Source organism: Rana temporaria, chromosome 5 (genome assembly GCF_905171775.1).
Source record: "Rana temporaria chromosome 5, aRanTem1.1, whole genome shotgun sequence".
NCBI lineage: Eukaryota > Metazoa > Chordata > Amphibia > Anura > Ranidae > Rana > Rana temporaria.
Genome location: NC_053493.1, coordinates 332,475,523 through 332,492,380, shown reverse-complemented (window position 1 = coordinate 332,492,380; position 16,858 = coordinate 332,475,523). Strand labels below are relative to the sequence as shown.

At 49.0% G+C, this 16,858-nt stretch overlaps 1 protein-coding gene across 1 annotated transcript in view; it reads right to left on the bottom strand.

Annotated features, from left to right (window-relative positions):
- Positions 1 to 13,587, bottom strand: part of LOC120941074 (NXPE family member 1-like) — a 60,102-nt gene extending 46,515 nt beyond the window's left edge. The window contains exons 1-2 of the mRNA XM_040354324.1: positions 13,445 to 13,587; positions 7,609 to 7,709 (exon numbers count right to left, since the gene is read on the bottom strand). Of these exons, the coding sequence (XP_040210258.1) occupies positions 7,609 to 7,701 (93 nt within the window). The 5' untranslated portion in view covers positions 7,702 to 7,709; positions 13,445 to 13,587. The remainder of the gene's footprint in view (positions 1 to 7,608; positions 7,710 to 13,444) is intronic.
- Positions 13,588 to 16,858: the final 3,271 nt, after the last annotated feature.

The window sequence follows — 16,858 nt, the reverse complement described above, 5'->3', positions numbered from 1 at the left end:
CCCGGAAAGTGGAAGAAGAAGCCCCCCCTGGTAATAGAGCTAATAAAGAAGACAGGGGGGCCTCCGGAGCAGAATAATAAATTATTTTAAAAACCCTTGTGTTGTGTGTTTAATAACTTTTACTTTTTGCCTACAGGTGAATGGGTAGGGGTACGATGTACCCCATATCCATTCACTTAGGGTGGGGGGCCGGTATCTGGGGGCCCCCTTATTTGAGGGGACTCCCAGATTCCGATAAGCCCCCGCCCGCAGACCCCGACAACCAACGGCAAGGGTTGTCGGGAAGAGGTCCTGTCCTCATCAACATGGGGACAGGGTGCTCTGGGGTGGGGGGGCCCGCAGTGCGCCCCCCTGCCCCAGAGCACCCAACCCCCCCATGTTGAGGGCATGCGGCCTGGCACGGCTCAGGAGGGGGGGGCGGTCGCTCGTCCCCACTCCTTTCCTGACCGGCCGGGTAGCGTGCTTTGGATACGGGTCTGGTATGGATTGTAGGGGGACCCCCTACGTCGATTTTTCGGCGTAGGGGGGTCTCCTTACAACCCATACCAGACCTAAGGGCCTGGTATGCTCCTGGGGGGGAACCCATGCCCGTTTTGTTTTTACAAATTGCCGTGGAGTTCTCCCTCGGGAATGCATACCAAATGCCGTCGCTGGAATGGGCTTTTACATGGTGTGACTAGTTTACACTTTGTAACACCAGCCCTAGTTTTACACTTGCAAACTAAAACTTACGGCGAAAAAACGAAGCTGGAAAGCTTTGTGGATCGCCTTAAGTGCTAATTTGCATACTAGAAGCGGCATTTCGACTCGAAATGCCCCCAGCGGTGGATGCGGTACTGCATCCTAAGATTCGGCAGTGTAATTCAATTACACATGCCGGATCTTCTGCCTAACTTTGGAAAACTGCTTCTGTGGATCAGTTCCAAAGTTAGGACAAGGGATACGATGGAGTAACAGCAGTTACTCCGTCGTATCTCTTTTGTGGATCTGGCCCTAAGTGCCCTCATGTTTACACCAACCTTATTCCTCTGTCAGTATATGCAGGTACACGATGTGGCAGATATGTGTAATAAAGTTGATAGTTGATCACATGTTAATCATAAGATGATTTAACCCTTTCATTGCCAGAGCCATTTTTGCACACATTTAAAAAATTATTTAGGCCTGAAGATTACATAAAACCCCCAAAACATTATATATTTTCTGAAAGTAGACACCCTAGAGAATAAAATAATGGTAGTGCCAATTTTTTAGTTCACATGGTATTACCACAACATTTCTGTAACAAATAGTTAATTTTAGGCCATACAAATGCAATAAATGACCCAATGATAAAATATAAAATACGAGGTTGCACAAAGTAAATAGATACCCAACATGTCAAGCCTTAAAGAGGAAGTAAACCCTCTCGTCGAAAAAAATAAAACCGACAACCTGCAAGACAAAGGCATAATGAGCTAGAATGCATTGCATACTAGTTTATTATGAATTACTTACCTGAGATCGAAGCCCCCGCAGTGGCCCTCCTTCGCCTCCTCTGACGCCGCCATGATACCATGCGGGAGCCGCCACTAACAGCAAGATGCCATTAGTAGCGGCGCGCTCAGTGCGGCGCGCTCAGTGCGCCTGCGCCCGATGTCCACGGTGCATGCGCCATAGACATCGATGCCGCTCATTTTTGCAAATATCTCCTCAACCTTTTAGGTTTGGGAGATATTTTTTGCACCTACAGGTAAGCCGTAATCTAGGCTTACCTGTAGGTTAAAGTGGTTGTAAAGGGTTTACAACCACTTTAAGTTTGCATGTGCCCGTGAAATTGTGACAATCTTCAGCACCCTATATTTTCCACAGGCTACAAGTTAAAAGCTCTGGTGGTCTGGTGCTCTCACTCCAGTGTGTGCGGAAATATGTGCCATGTGTATTGCAACTAACGTCTTTATGCATAGGCACTCCCAACGCATGTGTTTATGATTGAATGTGCATATATGTGGGGGTGGGGGGTGCTACAATTTTTTTGGGGGGAGATTTTATTTGCTTAAGTGCAACTTAAATTTTTTTACAATTTAAAAACTATTTTTGTTACCCATCATGCCCGGGAGGGGGGGGGGGTTGTCAAGTAGTGGCACACTGTGCACCTAACATTAGAGCGGGAGAGAGCATGGAGTTAACATCGGAAAAAGAACAGAGGGAGAAGACAGCAGAGAAGACCTGGCAAAAGAGCAAGAAGACAGCGGACAAGACCCCGCAGAGGCAGAAGACAGCGGACAGAGGGAGAAGAATCTGAGAGGGCTAAAAGACATCAGCAAAGAGAGGAGAAGAACCGGAGAGGGGAGAAGAACTGGCAAAGGCACAAGATGTCAGCAGAGGAGGGAGAAGAGCTGGAGAGCGGAGAAGAAAGAAGAGAAAGACGGAATATACACCAGAGCTGTCTTAATAAATTACTTTAAAAACCTGTGTACTGCGTTTTATTTTTGACACATTTTTTTTAGGTGAATGGGTGGGGTACAATGTACCCCATACTCATTCACATAGGGTGGAAGGCCGGGATATGGGGGCCCCCTTGTTAAAGGGGGCTTCCAGATTACTATAAGCCCCCCGCCCACAGACCCCCAAAAACCAACGGCCAGGGTTGTTGGAAAGAGGCTCCTTGTCCTCATCAACATGGGGACAAGGTACTTGGGGGCGCACGTCCTATTGCCTCAAGCACCCACCCCTCCATGTTGAGGGCATGCCGCCTGGTACGTTACAGGAGGGGGGTGCTCGCTCATCCCCACCCCCTTTCCTGACTTGCAGGGCTGCATGCTCGGATAATGGTTTGGTATGGATTTTGGGGGAGACCCATGCCATTTTTTTTTTTTTTTTGGCGAGGAGTTCCCCTTCAAAACCTACAAAGCACAGTGGGTTCACACTGGGACGACAAATGCTCCGACTTTGGGAGCACATGTTGCATGACATGACTAAATCAATGGTTCCCTATGAGAGCTGTCTTAACCACTTAAGACCTGGACCATTATGCAGCTAAAGGACCTTGCCCCTTTTTGCGATTACGCACTGCGTCACTTTAACTGACAATTGCGCGGTCGTGCGACGTGTTTTCCAAACAAAATTGGCGTCCTTTATTTCCCACAAATAGAGCTTTCTTTTGGTGGTATTTGATCACCTCTGAGGTTTTTATTTTTTGCGCTATAAACAAAAATAGAGGGACAATTTTGAAAAAAAATGCAATATTATTTACCTTTTGCTATAATAAATATCCCCAAAAAAGATATATAAAAAAACATTTTTTCCTCAGTTTAGATCGATACGTATTCTTCTACCTATGTTTGGTAAAAAAAAATTGCAATAAGCGTTTAACGATTGGTTTGCGCAAAATTTATAGCGTTTACAAAATAGGGGATAGTTTTATGGCATTTTTATTAATATTTTTTTTTTTACTACTAATGGCGGCGATCAGCAATTTTTTTTTCGTGACTGCGACATTATGGCAGACACATCGGACAATTTTGACACATTTTTGGGACCATTGTCATTTTCACAGCAAAAAGTGCTATAAAAATGCACTGGTTACTGTGAAAATAACAATTGCAGTTTTGGAGTTAACCACTAGGGGGCGCTGTAGGGGTTAAGTGTGACCTCATATGTTTTTCTAACTGTAGGGGGCGGGGCTGGACTTGTGACCTCATTGATCGTCTTTCTCTATATCAGGGAACAGACGCTCACTGACATTGCCACTGTGAAGAACGGGGAAGGTGTGTTTACACACACCTCTCCCCGTTCTTCAGCTCCTGTGACCGATTGCGGGAAACCCGCGGCAATCGGGTCAGCGGGTCCCACGGCCGCAGTCATAGAGCTTCGAACCGGGTCGCGGGTGCGCGCCGGCGAGTCGCGGGGACGTACCCTTACGTGATTGTGCCCAGCCGTGCTATTCTGCCGACATATATTGGCGTTAGGCGGTCCTTAAGTGGTTAACTGGTCCGACTTTGAAAAAGGTTCCTGCACTACTTTGGTTCAACTTTGGTCCTACTTCAGCTCATTAAATATCATTAAATTCAGAACAAAGTCAGAACCTTAACCTAACCATCTGACTTGTGACATTTGACATTTTACAGCAGCAGTAAAAGGAATTTGCCTGGGTTCACACTGGTACAACAAATGCTCCGACATTGGGAGCTCATGACGCATGACGTGTGAAAATCAATGTTTCCCTATGAGAGCCATCCTAACTAGTCCGACACAAGTCAGTCCGACTTTGAAAATGTTCCCTGCACTACTTTATCGGTATTACATCATGGCACTATCGTTTGCGCTTACAGCCGAATGTTCGTTTTTCAAAAATTGGTTTGGACGATTTTCTGTATGGCCAGCAAGTCTGTGCTTGTTAATTCTGCTTTTTTTGCTTGTCCTGTGACTTCACACCTGTCTCCAACTTGGTAGTCAGCTGCTCATCTGCTACTGACTTTGTCCTGTGCTACCAGTGCTGCAGTTGCTGGGTGCTGCTTTCCTTCTGCATGCTCCTTTTGCATGTATATCATCACCAGCAAATCAAAGTTACAGTCATGCCTGCAGCACCCTGCCTGTTATCACACCTGAGTGCATGAACCGTGGGCCAGATCCACAAAAACCTGGCGTAACTTAAAAAATCCCATTTAAGTTACACTGCCTTAAAGTTTCTACCTAAGTGCCCGATCCACAAAGCACTTATCTAGAAATTTCAGGCTGTGTAACTAAAATTCCGCCGGCGCAAGGCGTTCCTATTCAAATGGGGCGAGTCCCATTTAAATGAGGCGCGCTCCCGCGCCGGCCGTACTGCGCATGCGCGAAGTTACGTTACGCCGAGTTTTGAGGATCGCGACGGCTTAAAAAAGTTGCGTCGGGAAAAAATAAATAAAAATGACAGCGTCGCTCGGCATGCATTCCTGAGGGAGAACTCCATGCCAATTTTCAAAGAAAAAACGGCATGGGTTCACCCCCCAGGAGCATACCAGGCCCTTAGGTCTGGTATGGGTTGTAAGGAGACCCCCCTACGCCGAAAAATCGACAGAGGGGGTCCCACTACAATCCATACCAGACCCGTATCCAAAGCACGCTACCCGGCCGGTCAGGAAGGGAGTGGGGACGAGCGAGCGCCCCCCCCTCCTGAGCCGTGCCAGGCCGCATGCCCTCAACATGGGGGGGTTGGGTGCTCTGGGGCAGGGGGGCGCACTGCGGGCCCCCCCACCTCAGAGCACCCTGTCCCCATGTTGATGAGGACAGGACCTCTTCCCGACAACCCTTGCCATTGGTTGTCGGGGTCTGCGGGCGGGGGCTTATCGGAATCTGGGAGTCCCCTCAAATAAGGGGGCCCCCAGATACCGGCCCCCCCACCCTAAGTGAATGGATATGGGGTACATCGTACCCCAGTCCACTCACCTGTAGGCAAAAAGTTAAAGTTAGTAAACACACAACACAAGGCTTTTTAAAATAATGTATTATTCTGCTCCGGATGCCCCCCGTCTTCTTTATTAGCTCTATTAGCAGGGGGGGCTTCTTCTTCCACTCTCCGGGGGTCTTCTCCGCTCTCCGGGGGGGGTTTCTTCTTCCGCTCTCCGGGGGGGGCTTCTCGGCGTAGGGGGGTCCCCTTACAACCCATACCAGACCTAAGGGCCTGGTATGCTCCTGGGGGGGAACCCATGCCGGTTTTGTTTTTACAAATTGCCGTGGAGTTCTCCCTCGGGAATGCATACCAAATGCCGTCGCTGGAATGGGCTTTTACATGGTGTGACTAGTTTACACTTTGTAACATCAGCCCTAGTTTTACACTTGCAAAATAACACTTACGGCGAAAAAACGAAGCTGGAAAGCTTTGTGGATCGCCCTAAGTGCTAATTTGCATACTAGAAACGGCATTTCGACTCGAAATGCCCCCAGCGGCGGATGCGGTACTGCATCCTAAGATTCGGCAGTGTAATTCAATTACACATGCCTGATCTTCTGCCTAACTTTGGAAAAAGCCTTTTGAGGATCGTTTCCAAAGTTAGACACAGAGGGCCAGATCCACAAAAACCTGGCGTACCCACCACGTGGGTACCTGCCGGAGCATGATGGGACGGTGATGCCTATATAATTGGGATGCAAGGCGCGCTTCCATCATTACAGCGACAACAGGCGACGAGGCAACATCGGAAGAGGGGAGAAGAACAGAAGACCCTGATGTCACAGAAGACCGCGCCGGCTGCCTGTTAGAAATTGAGCTAACACACAAAGATAGCAGGCAGCCAGCGCTGAAGAAGAAGGCACCGGACATCTGCAGAAGAACCGGGGTTCGCCGAGTCAACAGCGGAAGAGGGGAGAAGATGGAAGAAGCCCCCCGGAGTCCGGAGAAGCCCCCCCCGGAGAGCGGAGAAGACCCCCGGAGAGCGGAAGACCCCCGGAGAGTGGAAGAAGACCCCCGGAGAGCGGAAGAAGAAGCCCCCCCTGCTAATAGAGCTAATAAAGAAGACAGGGGGGGCATCCGGAGCAGAATAATAAATTATTTTAAAAAGCCTTGTGTTGTGTGTTTACTAACTAACTTTTTGCCTACAGGTGAATGGATAGGGGTACGATGTACCCCATATCCATTCACTTAGGGTGGGGGGCCGGTATCTGGGGGCCCCCTTATTTGAGGGGACTCCCAGATTCCGATAAGCCCCCGCCCGCAGACCCCGACAACCAATGGCAAGGGTTGTCGGGAAGAGGTCCTGTCCTCATCAACATGGGGACAGGGTGCTCTGAGGTGGGGGGGCCCGCAGTGCGCCCCCCTGCCCCAGAGCACCCAACCCCCCCATGTTGAGGGCATGCGGCCTGGCACGGCTCAGGAGGGGGGGGCCGCTCGCTTGTCCCCACTCCCTTCCTGACCGGCCGGGTAGCGTGCTTTGGATACGGGTCTGGTATGGATTGTAGGGGGACCCCCTACGTCGATTTTTCGGCGTAGGGGGGTCCCCTTACAACCCATACCAGACCTAAGGGCCTGGTATGCTCCTGGGGGGGAACCCATGCCGGTTTTGTCTTTACAAATTGCCGTGGAGTTCTCCCTCGGGAATGCATACCAAATGCCGTCGCTGGAATGGGCTTTTACATGGTGTGACTAGTTTACACTTTGTAACATCAGCCCTAGTTTTACACTTGCAAAATAACACTTACGGCAAAAAAACGAAGCTGGAAAGCTTTGTGGATCGCCTTAAGTGCTAATTTGCATACTAGCAACGGCATTTCGACTCGAAATGCCCCCAGCGGCGGATGCGGTACTGCATCCTAAGATTCGGCAGTGTAATTCAATTACACATGCCTGATCTTCTGCCTAACTTTGGAAAAAGCCTTTTGAGGATCGTTTCCAAAGTTAGACACAGACTGAACAGCAGTTAAGTCTGCGTATCTCTTTTGAGGATCTGGCCCCGTAAGTCTAAAACTAACAAACATGTCTAATATACATTTATACCTTTTATATTATATATACATTATATATTATACCTACTGACACCTTATGAGTGGAGGGAGAATATATAGTCCATAGAAATCATGGCTATAATAATGTATACAGCAGATAATGGTCTAAGGTAATAATTACTTAAAAAAAAAATTGTTAAACGTTACCTTTTTTGTTTTTTGATTGTAAATCAGGCTTAAGAGAAGACAAAATACAGTAGCCATAGCTAGTAGACTCTTATATGTTAGTACAACTGTCATTCTATCTGCTGGAAGAAAGGGAGAGAAAAATAGAGGAACATTCTTGGTAAAAATTATATATATGCATTTCTATATTGAAACAACAAAGAAAATATACAAATAACATTTACAATGTTTTTGGTTTCAAGTTTTCTGTAAAGTAGTTAATGTCTTTGTGACATTCAGATTCAGGTACAGAGCAGTGGTTAACCTGTCACAATTTCAAGCAAAGGGTGTGTACTCAACTCACAATTAGATAGCTTCAAAGCCTTTACCAGACAAAGCTATTATTTGTTTAACTGAAACAAACAAAAGGTATGACAACAGTCCATTCTTGGATGTGAAGAATAGATTACTGTATTTTAAATTCAATGAAGCTATTTTACTGGTTACACTTGTTACAGTTGCATTTGGGAACAATAGGTTAGGATAGTGTATCTATTGGTTATGGATAGGGATGAGCCGAACAACCCCCCCCCCCCCCCCGTTCGGTTCGCACCAGAACCTTCGAACGGACCGACCATTCACGCGAACATTTAGAACCCCATTGACGTCTATGGGACTCAAACATTCAAATTCAAAAGTGCTAATTTTAAAGCCTAATATGCAAGTTATTGTCATAAAACGTCTTTGAGAACCAGGGTCTTGCCCCAGGGAACATGTTTCAATGGAAAAAAAAAAGTTTTAAAAACTGTGTTTTTTTTCTGGAGCAGTGATTTTAATGATGCTTAAAGTGAAAAAAAAAATGAAAAATTCCTTTAAATATCGTACCTGCTGGGTGTCTATAGTATGCCTGTGAAGTGGCACATGTTTAGAACTGTCCCTGCACAAAATGAGATTACTATAAGAAAAAAGTCATTTAAAACTGCTTGCAGCTTTAATGTAATGTCTGGTCCCTGCAATATGGATGAAAATCATTAAGAAAAATAACACAGACAGTACACACACCATGTAGCTTTAGGTGCACACTGCAGAGGACACAGGCAGTGCACACACCACGTAGCTGTAGGTGCACACTGCAGAGGACACGGGCAGTACACACACCATGTAGCTTTAGGTGCACACTGCAGAGGACACAGGCAGTACACACACCACGTAGCTTTAGGTGCACACTGCAGAGGACACGGGCAGTACACACACCATGTAGCTTTAGGTGCACACTGCAGAGGACACAGGCAGTACACACACCACGTAGCTTTAGGAGCACACTGCAGAGGACACAGGCAGTACACACCACATAGCTTTAGGTGCACACTGCAGGGGACAATGTCGGCACCCCAGCTGATGTTTCCATTGTCTCTTAGGTGTGCCGCCACCATTCGTGGTAAGGGAAACCAGCAGTGAAGCCTTTTGAAGTCTTCATAACTGGTTAACTATTGCACATGCGCTAAGCGTGTTGCGCTTTCCAAATGACCTGGCAGTGGGAGAAGGAGGAGGGGGGGCAGTGGCGGAACTACCGCCATAGCGACCCACGCGGGCGCTATGGGGCCCGCAGCTGAGTGAGGATCAGGGGGGCCCGGTGAGAATAAGAGAAGGGCTGGCGCTAGGCATAGGCAAGTCAGGCGGCTGCCTAGAGCACCAGGGTAGGGGGAGCGGCAAAATCCGGATCCCCAGCCACTCGCTGGGGTTCCGGATCATTAAAATACCTCCTGGTAGATAAATTTGATGGAAAAAATCTCCCATACGCTACAAAACACCATGCACATTTTCAACAATAAATGGTCCCCCTGGTCTGAATATTCACCTCTCTTTTTTAATACAAACTAATTTCTTTATTATACCACATTCCCTTTAACATGGCTTCCCTCAATATTCTTTCAAGATCCTCCATGGTTCTTTCCCATCTCTAAGTAAAGCCTGTTAACCCCAATTGCTTTGCTGTGTCATATTATATTTCTGTTTCTGATATGAACTTACCACATCATTTATAATTATGCTGTATCTTTATATTTTTCCAACTATGTACCGCTCTCTATCTTTTGCAATAAAAGTTTGTAAACAAAAATACCTCCTGGACCTTCATTTTTAAAAATCATGCCTTATGGCGCCAGCCGCCAGGCTAGGGGGGGTTGCGCCTGTGGAGACATCCCCCTCACTATCACTACGCTATTCCCAGCCTGCAGTGCCGCCCGTAGCAGTGACAGCAGCGACAGTGAGATGAGGGGAGAGAGCCGGGACAGCAGCTGGCCGGAAGTGCTGGTGGTCGGACGGGTCGGTGGAAGTTGAAGCGGCCAGTGCAGGAGGTGAGATAGTGACTGAAGCCCTGCATGCAAGTCCGGGCTTGCCGCGATGACCGATCCCCCCCCCTCCTCCTGGTCGCTCGGGTCGGGGATCTGTAGTGAGAAGAGGAGACGGACGGGCAGCAACGCCGCTGTGGCTCAGGTACATTAGTGGAAGCACAGGCAGGACGCTCAGTGCTGCAGCCTGCATCCACTCACAAGAAATTTAAAAAATGTACAGAGGGGGAACTGGTTTGTGTGTGTGTGTGGGGGGGGGCAGATATATGTGTGTGGGGGGGGGACAGATGTGTGGGGGGGCAGAGTGGGAACTGGTGGGGGGGCAGAGATGTGCAGGGGGTACAGTGGGAAAATGTGTGTAGGGGGGGGGCAGATGTGTGTGTGTGTGTGTGGGGGGGGTACAGAATGGTAACTGGTGTGGGGGGGCAGATGTGCAGGGGGGTACAGAGTGGGAGCTGGTGTGGGGGGGGAGACAGGTGTGTGTGTGTGGGGGGGGGGAGACAGATGTGTGTGTGTGGGGGGGGGGGAGACAGGTGTGTGTGTGAGGGGGGGTACAGAGTGGGGGGGGACAGGTGTGTGGGGGGTACAGAGTGGAAACTGGTGTGTGTGTGGGGGGGGCAGATGTGTGTGTGTGGGGGTACAGAGTGGAAACTGAGGGGGGCAGAATCAAAATGAGGCTTCGCCTAGGGTGTCAAAAATCCTTGCACCAGCCCTGGATAAGAGCATCGCCGGCACGGTCTCCCAGCTAGGGGAAGAGAGAGGAGAGGAAGAGGCGAGCTGTCTGTATCAGCAGAGAGCGGAATTGCCCGCTGTAATAGCTTTCATTAGAACTTCCAGTGTTCCTGGGGCTCATGTCACATAGCTCCACCTCTTGGTCCGGCACCTTTGATCGACAGAATGCCAGTCCAGTGTCAGACATGTGACGTCATCAAAGGCGTTGGGCTAAGAGGTGGGGCTATGTGACGATGAGCCCCGGGAAGACGGGAAATTCAAATTAAAGCTATTACAGCGGGCAATCCCGCTCTCTGCTGATCCGGCCGGCTTGCCTCTTCCTCTGCACAGGTGATGCTGTATTGGGCACAGGCAGGCCAGGCTGTATTGGGCACAGGCAATGCTGTATTGGGCACAGGTCACGCTGTATGGGGCACAGGCAGTTCAGACTATATTGAGCACAGGAAGGCCAGGCTGAATTGGGCACAGGCAATGCTGTATTGGGCACAGGTCATGCCGCATTGGGCACAGGCAATGCTGTATTGGGCACAGGCAGGCCAGGCTGTATTGGGCACAGGCAGGCCAGGCTGTATTGGGCACAGGCAGGCCAGGCTGTATTGGGCACAGGCAGGCCAGGCTGTATTGGGCACAGGCAGGCCAGGCTGTATTGGGCACAGGCAGGCCAGGCTGTATTGGGCACAGGCAAGCCAGGCTGTATTGGGCAGGGCAACGCTGTATGGGCACAGGTCACGCTGTATGGGGCACAGGTCACGCTGTATGGGGCACAGGTCACGCTGCATTGGGCACAGGTCACGCTGCATGGGGCACAGGTCATGCTGCATAGGGCATAGGGCACAGGTCACGCTGCATAGGGCACAGGTCACGCTGCATAGGGCACAGGTCACGCTGTATGGGGCACAGGTCACGCTGTATGGCGCACAGGTCACTCTGTATGGGGCACAGGTCACGCTGTATGGGGCACAGGTCATGCTGCATTGGGCACAAGTCACGCTGTATGGGTACCCGCTCCCCCCTCCCACCCGAAAGGTGCCAAATGTGGCCCCGGATGGGGGGGACAGATAAGTGGACCTTCCTCTTTTGGGTGGAACTCTGCTTTAAAGCGGAGGTCTGCCCAACGCTGCAAAACCTAAAAGCCAGCAGCATACTGCAGCTGCTGACTTTTGAGTCTAGCGATGTTGGCATCCCAGCTGATGTTTCCATCAGCTGTCGGGTGCATGCCGCTTCCATTACGAATAAGTGAACCCGGTAGCGAAGTCTCACGGCTGGAACCCTACTGCGCATGCGCGAGGCTCCGTTCCTCTCTCCTACTGGCCCGTGATAGGGGAAGGAGGCTCCCAAGAGTGGAGAAAGCATACCATGTTTGCTGTCCCCAAACAAACCCACCCCCCGCCCCCCGAAAGGTGGCAAATGTGGCACCGGAGGGGGGAGGAGTACAATGAGTGGAAATTCTACTTTTGGGTGGAACTCCACTTTAAGTGTCCGTTATGAAGGATGGTTGTATATCAACGTATTACAGTATTTCTTAACATACAAATTTAAACATGGGAGACAGTCTGTATATTTATTATTTAAGGTATATCAACTAATAGTGCAGTGCAACCCAAACCATATAATGCAAAAGTTGTACGATCCGTGGATTGTATTGGGTTGCACTCCTTCACTTATTGGACTTTGGTATTCAACTCATTGTCCATTTAAGTCACTTTTGCACTTTATTGTGTTTCTCACTGATTTGAGCTTCCACTCACTACTGTTTATTTTACAGTCACTTGTAGTATACATTAGATATATCACATATTTTACACATTTATTGCTTGATTTTGTGTTTCATCACCCAGTCCAGTCCGGACCAGATTGATTCACCATTTAGGTTATTCCCTGTTGCATCTTAACACGCTTTATCTTCCCAATTCCAACACCCCCTTCCCTTCACCACCACTGTTTTCTGTCCACCCTCCATTAGTTTAATCACAGCGCAGACACTCACAACTTTTGCATTCTTTTTGTCCTTCATTGGAAAGGCTTCCTTTTTGTTTGCTGCAGTGTCCACCCCCAATTTTACACTCCCTTTCCCTTGCCACTTCATCGTCCCCACATTCATCCATCACAGCGCAGGAGTACCACCCAGTTCCAAACCATATAATGATCTAAAAGATAATAAACACAAACCAAGTGATCGTCAATTGAAAACAGAGAAATAATACAATTCTAAATTCATAAAGTGAAAAAAATATATATACTGTGTGTGTATATATATATATATATATTCCGTATTTATCGGCGTATACCGCGCACTATGTTGCCCTGAAAATCAGGGCAAAATCGTGGGTGCGCGGTATACGCCGATACCCGCTTTCCCGCCACAAGTTTGAATACTGCGCCGGCATATACCGAGCGCAGTACACTCGTGTATCTTCGGGCAGTCTCGGCGCCTCTCGCACTGATGTCCTGAGCGTACAGGACGTCAGCGCGAGAGTTGCCGAGCCTGCCCGACGATACACGAGTGTACTGCGCTCGGTATATGTCGGCGCAGTATTCAAACTCGGCGCGGGAAACGAGCGGGGAGGACGCGAGGACGCCGCAGAAGGACGCCGGACCCGACGAAGAGGACACCCGAAGCCGATGGACGCCGCGCAAGACACCAAAACTGTAAGTACAAAACATATTTTTTCCACAGGAAAAAGGTCAACTTTAGGGGTGCGCGCTATACGCGGGAGCGCGCTATACCCCGATAAATACGGTAAATATATATATATATGCAAACAAATCCATCACCAGTTCATGCTGCTTCTTACCTCATATAAAGATCCCCACAATGGTAAGGTCAGTCATAGCCTTCCCAGGTCCCTAGGTAATGTCACTGCAGCAATACCCCAAGGACACCCCGAGAGCACAAGGAACAGGTTTCTCTCCACAATACTATTACCTTCCCACTTAGCAAGGGATGTAAGAAATGAAAACTCATAGTGTAGTATGTCAAACATTCTTCTATTTTATTAACCAAGTAAAATTATTACTCACAAAGGAGGTGCCCTATATAATCCAGTGCACTAGATAAAGATTGCCTGTTTGACATCAACAAAATTTCACTACATCTGTAATTAGCATTGGGGTTAATGGGGAATTTAAATTACTATACCAGTTGAAATTAAAATAATAGGCAAACAAAGAAATTTAACACCAAAAATGTGACGTTCCATCAAGTACCCAGACGTTTAAAAAAAAAAAAAAAAACTTTTGTTCACTCTTTAAAAAATGTTTTCATTTGTCATTTGAGCTTTTTTAGACAACATAAAGCATAGCAACATTAAAAATTAAGGGCCTAATCCACAAACAGCGGCGCAAATTAAGTTAGTCAAAACTTATGTCATTCAAGTTACGGCGCCCTAATTTGGTGTCGTAAGTGCCGTATCCACAGCGCATTTGCGCATAAAATTGCGCAAGCGTAACTTAAATCCAGAGGCGTAAGGCAGGGTTATTGCAAGTGGGAAGGAAGTGGGCGTGCTTCATTGTAATGAGCCGTGACCCCATGCAAATGAAGGACCGGCCGTACTGCGCATGCGCGCACGAATCTGCTGCTCACTGGGCATGTGCAGAAATTGGCTTGGCGCAATCAGTGAGATAGGTAAAAGGCCAAGCGTACTTAGTTTGAGGATCGCCCTGTGTATAAAAAGCCCCACACAAACACACTTCCCTTGCAAAAGTATTTCCCTATGTTACCCTTCCTAGAGCAAGTTGCTTCTGCTCTGAACGTTTGTTGGTGTTTGTTGGTGAGTTGTGTGTGATAGTAAAGTTTTGGAGGAGTATTAGATTGTAGTTGGTGTTTGTTTCTGCTAAGTGTATTTTCTGTTTGTTTTTTTCTGAGTGTATTTTCTGTTTGTTTTTTTCTGAGTGTATTTTCTGTTTGTTTTTTTCTGATTGTATTTTGTGTTTGTTTTTTTGCGTGTTTGTTTTTGAATTTGTAGTAGCTGTCTGCTTGTGTGTTTTGCTTTTTGTGTGTTTCTACTGTGAGTTTTTTTGTTTGTTTGTTGTGTGTGTATTTTTGTTTGCTTGTCCTGTGAGTTGATTCTTGTTGCTGAGTGGTGTCTGTGATGGCACCCAAGCGCAGGAAGCTCCATTTTTCACAGGTAGAGAAGCAAATCCTTGCTCGGGCCATCGTCCTATATGGGCGATATTTGCATGGCCCTGATAGCCGGAACACCTCCCCGGCCCAAAGGAAGGCGATAATAAAAAAGATTACGGATCAGATTAATGCGGCGGGGGGGGGGAGACGAGGACCCCTGCAGGCATCCAAAAGAAGATCAACGATCTAAAGAGCCTGGTCCGTAACAAGGTGGCCCAAATAAATGTCCATACCACGGGCACTGGAGGAGGGGGACCCTGCCCCATCTGGCTGATTGAGGAGGAATGGGCAGTGGCCCGGTGTTTCCAGCCAGAGCAGGTGGTGGGCCTGCGTGGATATCAATCCGATGTTCCTGTGAGGCCAGGTAAGTTTTTGTTTTTTCTATCTGGTGATTAGCATGTGTGGGTGGGGGAAGGGAAGATGTGCCAAGTGTGTGGATCCTCAAACCTGTGATTGTTTTGTGTCCTCCACAGATGACCAGGAGATTGCAGGCCCATCAGGCCAGGAGGTTGCTGGCCCATCAGGCCAGGCTGCTGCACCACCCCAAGGACAAGAGGCTGCTGATGAGTCCCAAGAAGGGCAGGATTCCCCAGGAGAGGGGAGTGGCCAAACCTCCCCTCATGAGGAGGTTGAGGGGGAGAAGGATGAGGGGGAGGAGGATGAGGGGGTGGAGGAAGAAGATCTGCAGATTGGCCGGGAAGTCCTTTTGGCCTCAGATATGTTGACCCTTGAGGCTACCCTTGAGGCTACCCCTGAGGCTGGCAGCAGTCAGGCCACCATCAGGGGTAGCCCCTCCCACTCCTCCCTCAACAGGCCTCAACCCACAAGGGTCACTCTCTCCCCTCCTCCAGGGCCACAAGCCTCAGGGGCAGGCAGGATGGCGACTCAGGAGACCAGGGGGGTGGCCGAGCGTCTGCCAGGCAGTCTGCAGAGGGACAATGCCCGGCAGACCCGCCATCTGGGTCAGATAAAATAGACTCTGACCCAGCGGGAGCACAGCCTGGGTGCAATGAAGGAGTCACTCAGTGATGGGGCCACAAACTCATTGGCGGTCATCACATGTTTGTGGGACCTGAAGACCGCCACAACAGGCGTGGCCCAGGAGGTGACTGCCCTGACCCAGGCTGTGCAGGACAATACCAGGGCTGGCCAGGCCAATACGGCTGCCCTCACTCTCTGTCTCACAAGGATAGCAGTGGCCTTGGAGGGAAGGCCAGCAGGAGGACAGTCACCAGGGGAGGCTCCTCCTTCCCATGCTCACCCACCCCCCATGAAGATACTCCCTCCCCTGCTCACACCCCCCCATGAAGATACTCCCTCCCCTGCTCACACCCCCCCCATGAAAATCCTCCGGTTGGCCGTGGCCGTGCCCGTGGGCGGCCCAGGCGTAGCAAACGCCGCCGCTATTAATTTGGCAGGGGTACTTTTGTTTTTTATTTTTATGATTTTGTTTGGTATACTGTACTTATGATTTGGTTTATGTGTGTGAATGTGGGGGGGGGGTGGCATTCCTGATTAAATAAGGGTGTCACCCTCAGTTTTGGTGGAGAAGGGATCCCCAGGACCAGGGAGAAGTGATCCCAGGTCCCTGAATGGTGTATGAATGCACAGTGACATAATTGGAGCCGTGGCGGGGCGTTACTGCTCCCAAGTACCATTGGGGGGGTACTTGGATCTAATCCAATTAGATGTGCATGTGATGTGTCTGTGCTAGGGACCACAGTGGTGTGCATTCATGCATTCTCATTGTGACATGATTAATGTGTGTGTTTACTGTGCAAAGATGCATTCTGCGAGGCGTCTCCTGACTGCTGTTCCCTCAGAAGAGGGGGTACCCTCGGTTACTAAAGTCACTAGTCTAGCTATGCGCATGGATGCCCCTGGCATGTTGGCATACAGATTGTTGTCCTGCAAGTGTGTGTGCTCAGCTCTTCCTTAATGGTATTGCTTTAGCTGACCTTTACACGTCATGTGTAAAATTAGGGCTGCTTTTATAAAGTGTAAAATTGCTCCGGGAAACTAACAGAAGCGCACAGGGCGTAATCTACGGCGCACACACTTAATTTTGTGGATCGCCTTATCTCCC